Source organism: Euprymna scolopes, chromosome 12, assembly GCF_053919585.1.
Source record: "Euprymna scolopes isolate OS-2025 chromosome 12, ASM5391958v1, whole genome shotgun sequence".
Lineage (NCBI taxonomy): Eukaryota > Metazoa > Mollusca > Cephalopoda > Sepiida > Sepiolidae > Euprymna > Euprymna scolopes.
The window spans coordinates 75,887,160-75,904,405 of record NC_136493.1 but is presented as its reverse complement, the minus strand read 5'-3'; the positions used below and the strand labels follow the sequence as shown (position 1 = coordinate 75,904,405).

General features: G+C 32.6%; 1 protein-coding gene across 1 annotated transcript in view; it reads left to right on the top strand.

Annotated features, from left to right (window-relative positions):
* Window positions 1-5,277, top strand: part of LOC145291349 (uncharacterized) — a 39,250-nt gene extending 33,973 nt beyond the window's left edge. Inside the window, exon 7 of the mRNA XM_080137114.1 lies at window positions 1,654-5,277. Coding sequence (XP_079993240.1) covers window positions 1,654-2,384 — 731 coding nt within the window. The 3' untranslated portion in view covers window positions 2,385-5,277. The remainder of the gene's footprint in view (window positions 1-1,653) is intronic.
* Window positions 5,278-17,246: the final 11,969 nt, after the last annotated feature.

Genomic DNA, 17,246 nt, shown 5'->3' with positions numbered 1-17,246 from the left:
CATTGATAATACAATAATAAATTAAATCAGGGTTAATTTTCCAATCATTTAAAAATGCTTAAACATAGAAATACTTTTGTTGTTTCCTTGTAGTTTTTCTTTCTTTCTTTCTTTCTTTTTTTTTTTTTTTTTTTTTTTTGCTAAGATTAAATTGTAGTATATACCATTTTTAGGCTTCTTTACTGGACAGATAACTCGGTTTCGAATCCTCGGCGTGTTTCAGACAGAGCCTCTAGATCGAACGGAAGTAGTCAGAGTCATCAAATATCAAAGCGTCAGTTAAAACTTGGATTCGAATGAAATTCTGCTTAAATGGTAGAGCTTAAGTGTGCGCCACTTACGTCTTTTCCCCTCCATTACCGACTTCCCATGCCTGAGAACAGCCTCAAGGTCTTTAAACGCTTTTTATCCTCACTTTTCTGGCATTGGAAGATGCACTAAATCCGAAAAGTCTGTATTCAAGGATTACTTTTCTTGAGTTGAACTTTGACAAAGGAATCTGCATGGAACTCGCGATCGATAGCGCCTTTCCCAGTCCCATTCACGACTGCATTCGAGGGTTGTCCTAGGATGTGTGGCGAATCTCAGTTTTTGAAAGAATGCAAAACTCTACCAAATAGATTTATCAGGCCAATGACCTTTTTCAGTTTTCTAGAAAAGAATCTCACCGGGAATTAACGAGAGGAGCAGCTGATTATCATTTTGCCGAGCGAATAAGTTGTTCGGAAGAGTTGATCCACTCCGAAAGGAGTTTAGCGCCAGGTATGAGTTGTCTCAAAATCTTTCTCTCGACCTGGTGATTGGCCCGGAACGCATTACCTGTCAATATTACACCATACAGTTTCGGAGTGCCACCTCTACGACATGCTCAAGGAAGAAAAGACTAATTATGTATTTATGTATATTTATGACAATTCTAAACGTATTCCAAGTAATCAACAACACCGGACCAGTGTAAGATAGAAATATCCTGGCAGTAGTACAAAATAACTAAGGGTTTGAATCATTTTTTTTTTTTATTATTACTATATATTGGGTCCAATATAATATAATAATAAATACGAATTCACCATTAATCAAAATATCTTATTTAAGCGTATTTTACGGCGGGGCAATGCTGGGCGGCTTGTTAGTCTAATATATAAAAAGCTATATGTCAGTCTGTCTGTCTCCATATTTTCAAACCATATCTCCTCCGAAACTAAAAGTCGTAGAGCGGGGTTTGGGGCCTCAAATGATTGGATTTTTTTTTTCTTTTATGGGTTTTTAGTCGGTTAAAATAGATTTTAAAGGGGTCAAAAATGGGTCAAAATTGAAAAAATCGTTTTCCATTTTGTACATTCATCTTAATTTATTTTATATTTTTTAAATTTTAATCAGTTCATGTGCGTATCACGTTAGTACAGTGGTAACGTCACCAACTTTGAATGCTACAATTTTGCCTTCGATTCTAGCTGATTGCACCCAAATACGTTTTACTTTTTTAAATCACGACTCTTATAATAATATATACGAAATCTGGACAAATTAAAATATTATATTTAAGCGTATTTTACGATCGAATAAATCCAGCCCCCCCTCTCCCGCAAGTACATATATATCTACATAAATGTGTGTGTACATTTTAACTATAGTGTATTTCTTTTATTTCAGATAATACAAACCACCCCGACATCACAAATCCATGCACCAATGACAATATTGTGAAGAACAAAATGCGATTTCCACACCCAAACTACAAAAATATGTTCATTCAGTGTGAGATTACCGGAAGAATGGAAATTGTCACTTGTCCAGCAAGTACAAATTACAATGAACAACAGTCAGTCTGTAACCCTTATGTCGCTCCTCCTTCCAATGGAGGGGAATTCAATGGTCCCAACCCATGCACCAGAAATGCCATGGTTGGGGGAAACTTTTATTTTATTCACCCTTCAAACTCGGCAGCGTTCATTCAGTGCACAGAGCAGGGAATTCCTTTAGTTGAATTCTGTCCAACAGATACAATTTGGTCACAAAAGGCTAATACGTGCGTTGCTAATTCTGTCAGATCATATAACCCATGCAGTCAGACGTCAAGCGTTCTTTTTTACTCTGATCCTACAAACAATACAGTGTACATTCAATGCGATGAAAACAACAATGCTTTCGTAATGCCGTGTCCGCCTTCGACTGTTTGGTCACAAGCTGGTCAAACATGTATCAGAGATGTGACACCTCCATCTAGCAAATGTGATCCTAATTCATGCAAAGCTGGAGAATATTGTCCATTTCCTGGAAACAAAAAGGCCTATTATATTTGCGATAATCGTAAGCTAAAAAAAGTGGATTGTGCTGATGGGCTTGTATGGGATCAAGAATTGCTAACCTGTAACTTCCCATGAAGCTAAATATATTTTTGTTTGCGATGAGGTTTGTCTCACATTGAAAATGATTATACACTAAAAAATGTGCGATTCGCCATAAAACGAAATATTGTTGGCTTTGTTAAAATGGATACAGAATGTTTACAATTAGTTTTATATCGCAATACAATAGTTCATTTCGCAATCTCGCAATATTTTATATTGCAGTCTTGCAATGCAATAGTTTTATTTCGCGATACACTAGGTGTCGCATCAAAATAATATGTCTGTTTGACTTTGTGAAAATTTCTATTTTTGCTGTTGTTTTTTTCTGTTTGACTGTTTGCGAATTTCTACTTTTTTGCTGTTGCAAATATTGTGGATTTTTGTGTTCAAATGTTTTTTTTCTGGTTTTTGCGGATTAGTTGATCGTGCAAATTATCTTGCTGCATTCCTTTAATATGATTATTTTTTTAATGGAAGAGGTTAAAATTGATCAGTTGTGATTGGACTTAATTTATTTTTAGCCCACGTGGTAAGTAATCATATATTATATATCAGAAGAATTCGTACTAGTTTCCTAAACTTTTCTATACCTTACGCACCACAATATTAGAATCATTAGATATCTGACAGCCATTTTAAATTAAAATTAAAGAAAATATATTATCTATTTCAGTTCCATTTTTAATAAACACAGATTTTATTATTCGTTAATTAATTAATATTCCCAAAATGAAAATGAAAGCAAAAAATGTAATATTTTTAGATTCTATTGTTAATAAAAAACTGTTTGATTTAATTATTTTCTACCACAAACAAATCGAAAACATCGGTTGAGAAATGTGAGAAAAGAACAAATCGCAAAAAAATCGCATCCATTTTAACGCTAAGAATTTCGATATAATCTTTTGTTGCTAATGTTTATATTTATACGAACATTTAGATGGAAAGGAACATCAAATAAAAAAAATAATGTTAGCTATTATGCTTAAATTCCCCGTGAAAAATGTCTTCGTTTTTAATATTCTCCAATGTGTGAAACGTCCTTCCTGTTTGATTTAATGTAGAAATTCTGTTTAAATACGTAATACACACACGCACGCACACACGCGCGCGCGCGCACACACACATACATACATACATATATTTTTAGAGTGACAGAGAGAGAGAAAGAGATAGAGAGAAAGATGGAGACATAGTGAGAGAGAAAAGGAGAGAGATGACATAGTAGCGTATTTTATCTGTCCAATGTTACTGTTCCTGATATCATTAATATGATACACTTTAATTTCACATTAAAATATACATTGGTGTTATCTTATGGGTATGGATTTACGCATGCTCAATTTTCGGACTCTTATTTGGATTCTTCGAATTGACTGTTATCATTTTGAGTGTCATTTGTCGATGTAACTTCCAACTATTTTCTCTTTTACCTTGTCGAACTCAGGAATCACTACATAAATCTCGGAAATCTGCACGGAATTTCATTCACGCTTGCAGCATGCATTTGTTCTGTCAACCATGACTGGAAAGAGTTCTAAAGTAATTTGTAATTGTATTTTCGGTAACCAGCACTGAGGAGTAATCTTTTAATCTTCAGAAGAATTGCACTTTTACTACCGAATTTTTCCAAGTACTATAACCAGTGCACCACGGTCCGCAGGGCAATCCCGTGCAGATTTCCAAGAGAAAGATTCCGAGTTCAAAAACATATATCTGACGAAGGTCGGGGGTTACATCGATCAAAACGTTGTTAAAATGATCCTGGAAATTAGAACAGTAGTCCCAAAAATTCAATAATAAAATAAGCAATCCTCATCTAAAAAACGTTTTGTATTCGACTCAAATCTCGAGAAAGGCCGTCTTAAAATCGCGTGCAAGTATAAATATTGTAAGCTTGTAAAGTTCCTGCCTTAGACTCTAACGCTCCTTATACACAGGCGATAGACATTATTTTTTACAGTTGGTAAATTAGTCAAAAACAATTTACTTTAATACACCTTCTAATTGTTTAACATATTTGTGTTAAGAAAAATAGATATTCAATATTTAACAGAAGCTATAAGTATTTTAGTTACCATAAATATCTGGTTTAGCAAAATAGACATCTTGTTTTGTCAGAGAAAGTAAAATCTATCCCGTAAACAAGTGTCTATGAAAGATAGCTACTTTGCTCAAAACCCGTATCTACGGTCATCTAAAAAGTGAAAAATATGCTATTTTTTGTGCGAATGACAAGCATAGTTGTACATAAGTTTGCAACTGTATTAATGTTTTGGGTTACATATGTGAAATGCACCCGAAATTCTGATCACATGACGTCCCCTGCTGGACAACATAATTTGCTTCGTCAACATTTATTTTCCATTTAATATTTCGACCTGACGAGGTTTTAGCTGCAACAAATATGCATATGTGTAGTCAGAAATATTTGTATAAAAACTAATGTATACTAAATAAACATACTGAGCTACTTGCTTCGAAGTACTGTTATGTGAATACGGTAAGAGTCATAGGATTTTTATGAATCCCTACGAACAAAAGAACAGCGTTGAATACTATATGTGTGTATTTGTGTGTGTTGTCTATACACTGAAAATTGCGTAAGCATGAAACACTAGCTTCTATAAAATAATATTGTTATTGCTCCCTTTACAATGATTAGGTCTTTATAAGAATTTATCAATCTATGTGTAATTCCGGCCACTGCTGTTGGACACTATACGACTAAACTTACTAAATATATGCTCCGATTTGACATAATATAGAATTTGAATTCTCTCTTTTTCCAAGTAAATTGATTGTGGACTAAAGGTTGAACACCGGTCTGCAGACTTTCTAATATGCTGATGATGTGTGTGCGATTCACGTCTGAAATTGAACTAATTTGCTTATTTCTTTGTAAAATAAAATTTCATTAATTAAACATTTGTTTTTGTTTCTTTCTTATTCGATAATTGTCTTCATTTACGAATACTTTCTGTGTCGTGAAAATGCTAAGTTCGAGTAAAAAGGGTTTTTTGTTGTTTTTTGTTGTTTTTCTATTTTTGTCTTTTTCGTTCAATTAAACGATTATCGGTTTCCTCAATTTTTCTTTACGCAATAATCAAATTTTCTTGAAAAAGATTTCTGCCTCAACAAAATGTTTAACCGGAAAATTATTTTACCGAAAACTATTAATATTAAACTATATAAAAAAAAGATACTAGAATCAAAAAGAAATAATATTTTATTTACACTGAATCAGATGTGCCTTATGCACTAATAAAAATGTAATTGGCATTTTATTGCACTTTTTAAGATTTTAAATATTTATAAATTTTCTAATTATAAAAACCGATTATTATATTGATTATAATTTTTTGACAGAAGAAACAAAATGAATTGCATATAAAAAATTGGAAAATTTTTAAATCATCCAATTATATCAATAAATATTATCAAATTTTGTAAATAAATTTTGTAAAAAATGATTATTTAGTAAATTGATTTAAATTTTTGTAATTAAAAAAAAACGATTGAAATATTTAAAATCAGTAAATTGTCATTATTGGATTCTTTTTCAATTGTAAAACAAAAAACGATAATGAAAAAATTCAAAAACAGCAAATAATTAATAAATTTTTTCATTATAAAAAAATTTCTTCGCATAATGAAGTAAAACATGTTTTCTTAGCAATATTATTAAAACAATCGTTTTTATGACAAAATTGAATAAATTCGCTGATTTTGGAATTTTTTAATGTCGTTTTTTCTTTTACAAATTATAATTAATCTAATAAACATATTTTTATTATGACAAAATTTATTGATAATTTATTGATTTTAGATTTTTCTTACGATTTAAAATTTTCTTCTAAGGTTTTATATGCAATTCATTTTATTTCTTCTGTCAAAAAATTATAATCAATATAATAATCCTTTTTTTATAATATTCTTTGGAACATTTTTCTGTTGAGGCAGAAATCTTTTTCAAGAAAATACCTAACTTTTTAAAAGTATATTTATCAACAACATTAACAACAACAGAAATAATAGCATTATATTTATTTAAAGAACATGCTAAGGATCACATGAAAAGTATCACATAATGCAATATTTACAAAAAATAGTAAAAAAATTTCTAAGTTTAAATGGTTCATAGGAGTGCCATCGTTAGCCTGCAGGGATGCAGTTACAACCTCATACCATGCTGAGGTAGTGGTTGGATTTTAAGGTAGAAGGCTAGCACTAATGTTTTTGCTATTTGGATATATGGCCTGGTTTATCTCAATTATTTGTTTCTTTTAAATTTTTCAAAAGAAATGCCAATATTGTTGGACATTTTGTAATAAAAATTGAAATTATGAAAAATATTAGTGTCACTGATAATATTCCACTTGTTATTATTATTCCTAACAATGCAAGTATAATGCCCAAAATAAACTTTAATAAAAGTGTGCACAATAGCTGTTTTTACATTGAAATTTGTGAAAAAAGAATATTTGTATTGAAATTCATAATTTCAGAATTAATTCGCTGAGGATTGTAATTTGCAAATATAAATCTATTTATTTGAACACACAAATATTTCATTGCAGTCGGAAAAGTTCTAGTGACTTTTTCCAAGTGCTCAGTATTTTATTGACATTCATTACAATGTTTGAGAATTGAAAAGTCAGTTTTGAGCAAACTTTTGAATTGTTAGAGTGTAAATAAAATAGTTATTTTAAACTCTAGTATCTTCCTTTTTAAAGTGTAATATTGATCAATAGTTTTCAGAAAAATAATTTTCAGGTTAAACATTTTATTGCACATTTATCTGTTGAAGCAGAAATCTTTTTTCCAATTGAGTTATAATGATTCATAACAGTGCCATTGTTTGCCTGCAGGATGCAGTTACAACGCCATACCACGCCGAGGCGATGGTTGAATTAAAGTATTGGGGGCGATGGAAGGGTAGGAGCAGAGGGGACAAGTGGTGTCGCACGAACGTACATTTCAATAAGAACTGCTCACACGTAGCGTTAACGAATACGGTGATATGGCGCAAAATAGTGCGAGGGTCCACGGGTTAATACCATGCAAACGTTAAATTTGTGACGGGTTTGAATATCAGATTCGCTGTCAGCGACCCCGAAAACCTATAAAAAAAACAAATTTTATTGGTCGGTGGTCTGTTGTAGTTAAAGTTTGGTAAATATTTACTTTAACTACTGATCAATACAATTTGGTTATTTAAAGGTTTAAAGTAAACATTTACCAAATAAATGTTAAAAAAACTCTGAATAACCCCCCCAATAAAAAAGGTTGTTTTTTTTACTTTTCTAGTCGTTTCTGATATGTAATTAAACTTTTTTAGAGAGTAAAAAAAAACTTTCGAAAACTAACCCCAAACTTAAGGGGATTCTTTTTTTTAAAAAAGGAGAAAGAAAAAAAGTAAAAAATGTCTTCCTGATAAATTTCAATGAAAAAAATATGAGTAATTTTGCGACGGGTTTGTCAGCGACCCGACAATCTTTAAATAACCAAATTGTATTGATCGGTAGTCTGTTTTAGTTAAAGTAAATATCTACCGGGAAAAGTAATAAATAAATAAATATCAGTAAAAATAGCAACCCTCTCCCTCCGCCTAAAAATCTAAGGCAGATTCAACCTTCCTTACATCCAAGTTAGCAGTTTCCTCGCTCACCTCTCTTTCTCACTCTCTCTCACTCTCTCTCACTCTCTCTCTATCTATCTATCTATCTATCTATCTATCTCTTTCTCTCTCTCTTTAATTCTAGCAAGCAGTTAGTCTGACGCTGTTAGAAATAAAGAGTAGTAGTAATAGTTTTATCGGACAGTTATTAAATGTATTTTCTTTGTCGATCAGTTACTTGCTCGATTAATATATATATATATATATATATATATATATATATATATATATATATATATATATACTAGCATGGGTCGCCGGGTGTTTGGAGGTGTGTGCTGAGCACAAAAAAAGTGGTAGTAGAAAGGGAAGCTCAAACCCGTACCGTGAAGGAGGAAAAGAAAAGTAAAAAACGTGACGTCTTTGCTGTTACGACTACCGCCAAACTACCAGAAGTGACGTAGGTTTAAATTAAGGCTAGATAATCGAAAAGAGGGGATGACTTTCGAAAATAAAAAAGCGACCCCTCCCTGTAGAAAAGTGCCCAGTTAGGGGTGAAGAAATTAATGTTTTTAGCCAATTTTTTGATATTTGTCGTCTGAAGGATCGAGCTTCAAAACGATAGTGATCTTGTGAAAATCCGTCGCTCTGCCGAAATTTTTGGTAGACAGGCAAACCTACATACATACATACATTTATATATTGGTAGCTCAAATTTTCGACCCAAACCGATTAAAAACTTTTTCTTATCTCTGAATATTCTTTAAGCAAAATTTCAACTGTTTAGACCAGAAATTGTCTGAGTAATTTTGGTAGAGACCAAAGAGGTCTTCTTTTTTAAATTTGACCCCTTAACATTTATTGTTTTAGGCTCAAATCGAGTTATTAAGTTACATCCATGTCCAAGGAACCTATATCTAAAATTCAATTGTTTATACCCAAAATTGGCGGAGGAGTTTGGTAGATTTCTCAAAGGTCAAATCGTTGAACTTTGACCGCTGACTTGCTAAATTTCTGGCTGAAATCCGGTCACATCGATTTTCCCAAATCTCAGTAACCTGTATATCAAATTTTGAGTCTGTAGACTTAAAATTGACAGAGTTATTGCGTATGGAAATGTACACAGACACACACACACACACACTTTCATTTTTATAGGGATAAAAATAACAGATAGATAGATAGATAGATAGATAGATAGATAGATAGATTTGTTTAACAAAAATATATACGCATACATACATATATATGGAAACAATTTTGTGTTTACTATAAACTTTTATCGCAAATATTATGCAAGTATAAATCATGTAGAATATCTGCATGAATATAATTACAGGTAATAGTTAACTAAAGATGAGTATCCCATTAAAAAACCGAAGCAACTAATAGAGAATTAATTAAAATGAATTTTTAAAAGAATATGCAAATTAGCTAGATCGTTTGCTAGTGAATGCAATACCACAACCAAGATATAAGAAAATTGTATTTTCTTTTTAAATAAATAGAAAAGAGGGTTTTTAATATGAATATCGATACACACAAAAGAAAACCAGATTTATAGGAGTATATATATATATATATATATATATATATATATATATATATATATATATATACAGAGAGAAAGTGTATATAAACACCTTACCTTTTTTCCTCGCTCACCTCTCTCTCTTTCTTGTTCTCCCTTTAATTCTAGCAAGCAGTAGTAGTGGTGGTAGTTTTAACGGACAGTTATTAAAAATGTTTGTTATAATAGTATGAATAGTCGCTCGGTTGGAAAACCCTTAAGAACCAATTTTTTCAAATTATATAATATAATATCTTAAATGAAGATTATGATTATTACTATTCCAAGGAAATTCATTAAATCTTTGGCGAAGAACTTAAAAATTTGTTTTTTCAAGCGGTACCTCCGGCTTCATTACTCAATAGTAGTATGCAAGTAACATTTTGTAACATTTACTTGCTAGACTAATAAAATAGTAAGTCACATTGGTGTCTAATGTTTGAGTGTTCCATTAAGTCCATGCTTGTTTGCATTACTAATATAAAGTTTCAATCATTCAAGCCAATATTTCGTTTCAATTAATATACAATCACAGACTTAAACAACCTAATTTACGCAGGCGCCAAAATGGTAAGTATGAATTTCAAATCAGAAAAACAACTGGGGACAAGTGAACCAACAAAACCTGGATGGGAAATAAGAGTAAAAACTCAAAATGATCAACAGGGAGAAAGCAATGTGGAGAAGATGGAACATTGGAAATGTGACTGGCAGGGAAGGGCTAAATAAGAAACATGAAGAACTGGACCAAAAAATAAAGCAAAAGAAGCGAGATTGAGACGATATAGATATAAATCTAAACAATGCAAACAAAACAGGACATTTGAAACTAATGAAAGCCGATTCTACCAAAATGTGAACGGAGGAAAAAATAAACAACAAAACAACCAAATCTGACAGAAACAAAACACTACTGGAGTAAAATATGGGAAGAACGACGAGATCCCAATAGAAATGCCGAATGAAAGGCATGAAAGAAGAGTTACAACAAATAGAAGAAAGAACAGCGAATGAAATCAGCAAGGAAGCCCTAAAGAAAACCATAGGAAAAATAGCAAACTGGAGATCACCAGGGCATGACGGGATACATGCATACTGGTTCAAAAAATTCACAACCTTACACGAAAGGCTAGCCCAAAACCTGAGATGTATACAGGAAGCAAACGTGCCAAACTGGATTACAAAAGGTAGAACCACACTGCTACAGAAGGACACAGAGAAAGGAACCGTCCCTAGCAACTATAGGCCAATCACGTGCTTACCCACTATGTGGAGGATACTAACAGCAGAACTGAGGTAGCAAATCTACCACACCCTGAATAATCGTGGACTCATCCCTGAGGAACAGAATGGATGACAAAAAGGAAAAAGAGGAACACATGATCTGCTATATATAGATCAAAAGATCCTAAAGGAGATAAAAAGGAGAAAGAATTTAGCCATGGCATGGATCGACTACAAAAAAAACGTACGACAGGATCTCCCAAGCATGGATAATAGAATGCCTAAAAATGTATAAAATAGCCAGCAGGATCACCAACGTAATAGAAAATGCAATGAAAACATGAAGACTGGAATTGACAGCTGATGGACAACACATGACAGAAATTAACATACAAAGAGGCATTTTCCAAGGAGACTTACTATCACCACTACTATTCATCATAGCCATGATGCCCCTGAATAGTATTCTGAGAAAGTGCCAAGCCTTATACAAGTTCTCCAATACAGAGGAAAAATGAACCACCTGATGTACATGGACGATTTGACATTTTTTGCAAGGACCGAAAAGGAGCTAGAGACACTAATTATCAGGATCTTCAGCCAAGATATCCAAATGGAATTTGGAATGGAAAAGTGCGCACTGCTAGTTATAAGAAAGGAAAACCTGGAAACGACTGAAGGCATGGAACTATCCAACCAAACAGAAATGAGAGTACTAGGGGTACAAGACGTCTATAAATACTTGGGAATTCTGGAAGCAGACACCATCAAAGCAACTGAAACGCAAGAGAGAATTGGAAAGGAATATCTAAGGAGAAGAAGAACACTCCTGGAAACGAAATTATATAACAAAAACCTAATAAAAGGTATAAATAAATGGGCAGTATCACTAGTAAGATACTCTGGACCGTTTATAGGGTGGACAAAAGAAGACCTGAGACAGCTCGACCAGAAGACCAGGGAACTCATGACCATGCATAATGTACTACACCCAAAGGATGATATTGACAGACTCTACGTGAAAAGGAAAAACGGCGGGAGAGGACTGGTTTGCATAGAAGATTGTGTGAATGACACAAGAAAAGAACTAGAAAAATACATAATGCAAAATACTGAAAGGATAATTATGGCAGCGAGAGACACTGAAAAAAAACAACAAAACAGAAAACAGACAAATTACAAAACGAGAAAAGAAAAATGGAAAGAGAAGCAACTTCACAGTAGATTAATAAGAATGGCAAAAGATACGAATAATGAAAACACCTGGACATGGATGCGAAAAGGACATATGAAACGAGAAACTGAATCTCTAATAACTGCAGCACAAGATAACTCGATAAGAACCAACCATACCAAAGCAAAGATCGATAAAACACAAGAAAACAGCAAATGCAGACTTAGTGGACAAAGAGACAAAACGATAAACCATATAGTAAGTGAATGCTGCAAACTGGCCCAAAAGGAATACAAAAACAGGCGGGGAAGGCGGTGCACTGGGAATTGTGTAAACGGCTGCATTTTGAACGTACAGATAAATGGTAGAAGCATAAACCCGCAACAGTACTCGAAAACGACAACCACAAAATCTTATGGGACATGGACATACAGACGGACAAACCCATCCAAGTAAGAAGACTGGATGTCGTAATAATTAGCAAGAAAGAAAAATCCTGTCAAATCGTAGACTTTGCTTTCCCAGCTGACCACAGAGTGAGTATGAAAGAAAAAGGATACACGGGGCAAATACACAGAGCTAGCCAGGGAGTTAAAAGGGATTTGGATGATGACGAAAATCAAAATAATACCGATAATAGTAACAATTCCGATAATAGGAACAATTCCGAAAAACTTTGAAAAAAGAATGGCAGAAATTGGAATCAGTGAAATGGCTGGAAAAATACAACGGCTAACGATAATGAAAACGACTGAAATATTAACGAAACCCCTTGAATGTGGAGAATAATACAAGAATACAATATAATGAAGAAGCGTTACAGGGAATGAAGAACACTGAAGCTGCATATCTACAAGTTCTACACCCCCATCACGCATGACCTCCCATTGTCGAATCACCGCCCCCCCCCCGCAAAAAAATGATACCAAATAATAATGGATGGTGGATGGTAAGATTGTGGGTGTATATAAATAGGGATATCATTTTTCTTTCATAAAGGGTTTATAAGTGTTTAAATTAAGATCCAAAGTAACGTCGAGGAAGTTAACCTGTTTTAAGTTGCATTAACTTCGACTTTTAGGCCAAAATTATTCATCTCTCTATGGATTGCTCTTCTAACCTGATCACATTTAACACTTGTAGCGTTTCTCACTATTATTAGCCCATCATCACGATACAAGCCTATTTCACTTCCAGTAATTGTGTTACTTTTTGCTAAATTATAAATGCTATAAAGTCCTACGAGATCTGTTGCTTCAGCAGAATCCAGCGATCCCATTGACACATTGATATATATATATATATATATATATATATATATATATATATATATATATATATATATATATATATATAAGACAAATATTACCAACAGAGCATCACCACTTATCAGAAAAACTTGAGATAACTAGGTTTAAGGACATGGATAAACTATTAAATATTAAAAAAGAAACTGCTATATCCTGAAAACATTTCAGAATACATGCACTTAAAGGACCTTAAGTTATAAAAATCAAGACAACTACAATAGCAACTCTCCCCCATCAATCCTCCCCCCCCAATAAAGGAGGATGAGTGAGGTCATGATTATGATCCGACCCAATTGATTACATAAGCATCTTAATATTCGATTTTCTCAAGCAGTTATAATATTACTAATCTGAACGGATGCATATATAATGGTATATCAGAACCAAACGGGTAATAAATAGTACGGTGTACCTCAAAATAATGTATGCACGTGGATGTATGTACGTGTATGTGTATGTATATATGTTATATATATGTGTGTGTGTGTGTGTGTGTGTGTGTGTGTGTGTGTGTGTGTGTGTGTGTGTGTGTGTGTGTGTGTGTGTGTGAGCAGATGTATTTACGGTGTGTGTATCGGTATGTATATCTGTAAGTAAAACGCTATGAAATTAAAAAAATAAGTACTACAATATATAGACCTTTCTATTCCGTTTGTATAACTTAAATGCTCTGAATTTGTTGTTATATATTGTTATATATTGTTATATATCTATATAAACCTCGAGGTAGTAGTTGTTTAATCGGTGGATAGACCTATATACTTCAACTTGAATTCACTATAAGTTTTATCTAATAAAAAAACGTACAAATTGCGAAAAATAACAAGCGGTGGAGTGAGTGTAATATAAATATGCGTATAGGATGTTGCTAAGAAAAGTTAGGTTGAGAATGCGTTCATATTTTAAATGTATCATAGATATGTGAGCGTACATAAGTGTGTATCTAATCTCTCTCTTTCTCTCTCTCTCTCTCTTTCTCTCTCTCTCTCTCTCTATATATATATATATATATAATGACTTACTGACTAGATGGTTTTTTAACGAATGATAAAAAGTAATTTTTTGTATAATTTTAAAGGTTCAAAACTTCAAAGACTATATATATATATATATATATATATATATATATATATATATATATATATGTATATATATATATATATATATATATATATATATATATATATATATATATATATATATATATATATGAACTATTAAAATAGGCTGTCTCATATATAGGGAAGTAACAATAGTGTATATATTACCAGAGAGTATATGGGTATGTATATGTATGAATGTATGTACGTATGTATATGTACGCCTATGTAAACTATAATAGTACGCGGTTTCCTACAAAGGGGTTACCACTCCACCGAAAATAGAAGGCACCTTATTAAATAAAATTTATTAAATAAAATTTATTAAATATAATGTATTAAATTAAATAAAATTCATTGAATAAAGCTTTTTGTGTATGTACTTGTATGATTGTATATTTATGCGTTAGAGGGAAGCAGGTATCTGTGTATGTGTATTTGTATATGTGTAGATGTATATATGTGTGTACATGGATATCTATATATCTATATATCTCATATTTATATTTATTGTATATGTGTCTATGCCCGTATGTGTGTATATATATTTTATTAAAAGGGTATCCGATTGGGGTCTACAGGTTTTAAGGTTCCCAATATACAGTTTTATTAGTACTAGTATAATAATAGGGGTAGAATATAATATTCAGAGGTGTATGGATATTTATGTTAAGTACCGGTATAGATATAACTACGTGTATGGGTATCTATGTAGATTGTATGGATGTGTGTTTACGTTTAGTTTAAATGTATTTAACTATATCTAGACATTATGTATATGTGTGTGTATTTATATATGTATATATGTACGCGGGTGTATCAGAGTATGGATTTTTGTACATGGATTTATGTATATTTATGCGCGCAGAAGTCAATAGTTTTCTTGAGCTTTATATTTATATTTATTTTATTTTTACTTATAATTTATATTTCTGTGCGTATGTGTAAGTTGGAATATAACAAACGTGTACATCCACTCCTGAGTGTATACGTATATCTGTGTGTTTTGCTTCTAGAATAGAATGTGTATGTAAACGAAGAATACCAGCCTAATCTCACTGGGTAGTCACCGGAAATATCTATGCTCTTTTGATCACCGACGAGGTGAGACAAAATGTCTGGTCTCTCAAGCACGTTATAACGCAAGACCAAAGCACGAGAAAGATAAAAAAGAATATAAAAAGGGTATAAAAAATTTTTTAAGAGGGTGGTTAAGATATGGAAAGATAAAAACTGTGAGGAATGGATCGTTCAAGAACTTTACTTATCCTCCCACACATAAATCCCCCACCCATATTAGGTGACAAGATCTCTAATTTTGTAAACGAAATGAGAAAATGTTTTTCTGTGTCTTGAAATGTCAGTTTCCGAAGATAATTCGTGGGCTGAAGACGTAATCTCCCTAGCACAGGTGATAACAGAAACATGTATGCATATATGTAGCCATCAATGTTTGTATAAATAAATCTATTATACCTGCTCTGTTTACTCATCGAGCACTTTTTGGTAGACAAATGTTGTCTCATTGGATGTATATCTAGGAAACTAAACTCTACTGCCATAATATATATATATATATATATATATATATATATATATATATATATATATATATATATATATAGTGTAGATGCCTTCAAGGTCGCCTGAGGAAGTTTCATTGACTGAAACAGATGGCTGTTTGTAGCGACCATATGTAACTGTTTACCCTCAAATAAAAAATATTTTGCTATTGTTGTTGAGCACTATCTAACAACCTCGTTGTATTAGTTCCGACTTTTGAACATCTCAAACCTATATGTGTGTGTGTGTGTGTGTGTGCGCGTGCGTGTGTGTACATATCATTATTAATAAAAATTTAAAAAAACAATGCTGATCCCACCGCGAGACCTTCTTCCTGCCAATATATATATATATATATATATATATATATATATATATATATATATATATATATATATATATATATATATATATCAGTTCCCGTAACGGAGTATGTAGTTTCTACACAAGGCATAGATGGAATACTTTGGGAAAATGGCGTTAGGATCAACACCACTAAAGCCAACAACTTGGTTTCGTACAGCATCGAGAAAAAGCAATGTGTAGTAACAGTAGTACATATCAAGAGGAGATGGGCAGTTCAAGAGAAATCCTCCACTGAAACAACTATCCAGAGAGCAGACATCAGTTCCAAGAAATCTGGACCAGACCCCAAAAAGTCACCACAGTTTTTATACCATACATGAAGGGCTTGTCGAAAAAACTTCAAGGAATATGAAATCTATATGACATCAGGACAATATTCAGAAGCGATACAACTCTCCAGAAAAAGCTTGTGCAAGTCAAGCCCCCGACAGAAAAAATAATGACTAAGGACTGTATATATGAGATCTCATGTAAATGTGGAAAACTATACAAAAGTGAGATATCGTCCATATTACATATGTGTGCCGATCATAGCTCGTATGGTCTAGGGATTTATCAGCACCCACATGTAATAAAATTAAAACAAAAGAAAAAGATTCAACGAAAAAGAAATTTATTTAAAAATAAATTAACAAGGAAAACAAAAGAAAAGATTACCATGTTTGAAGGGCAACAACTCGTTAATAAATTGTCTCCCTTAGATCATAAAGATCGTAATTCTTAATGTATTGTGTTTTGAAATGGTTTGCTTTATATGTATATGTGCTTCGGTCAACAAACTCAAAGAATAAATAAAAACTTTACCAGAATCCAGACAGCCAGTTTCTTCAGTGAGGTTTTTGTTTTTACGGCCTTATGAGGAAGCCGGAATTCGGACGTTGGTTGCCTCTGTTTGCATCCCAAAATATGTCACGAACTGACTTTACCCACCAATAGCGTTTCTTTTATATGAGTTTTAAAAGGAACTT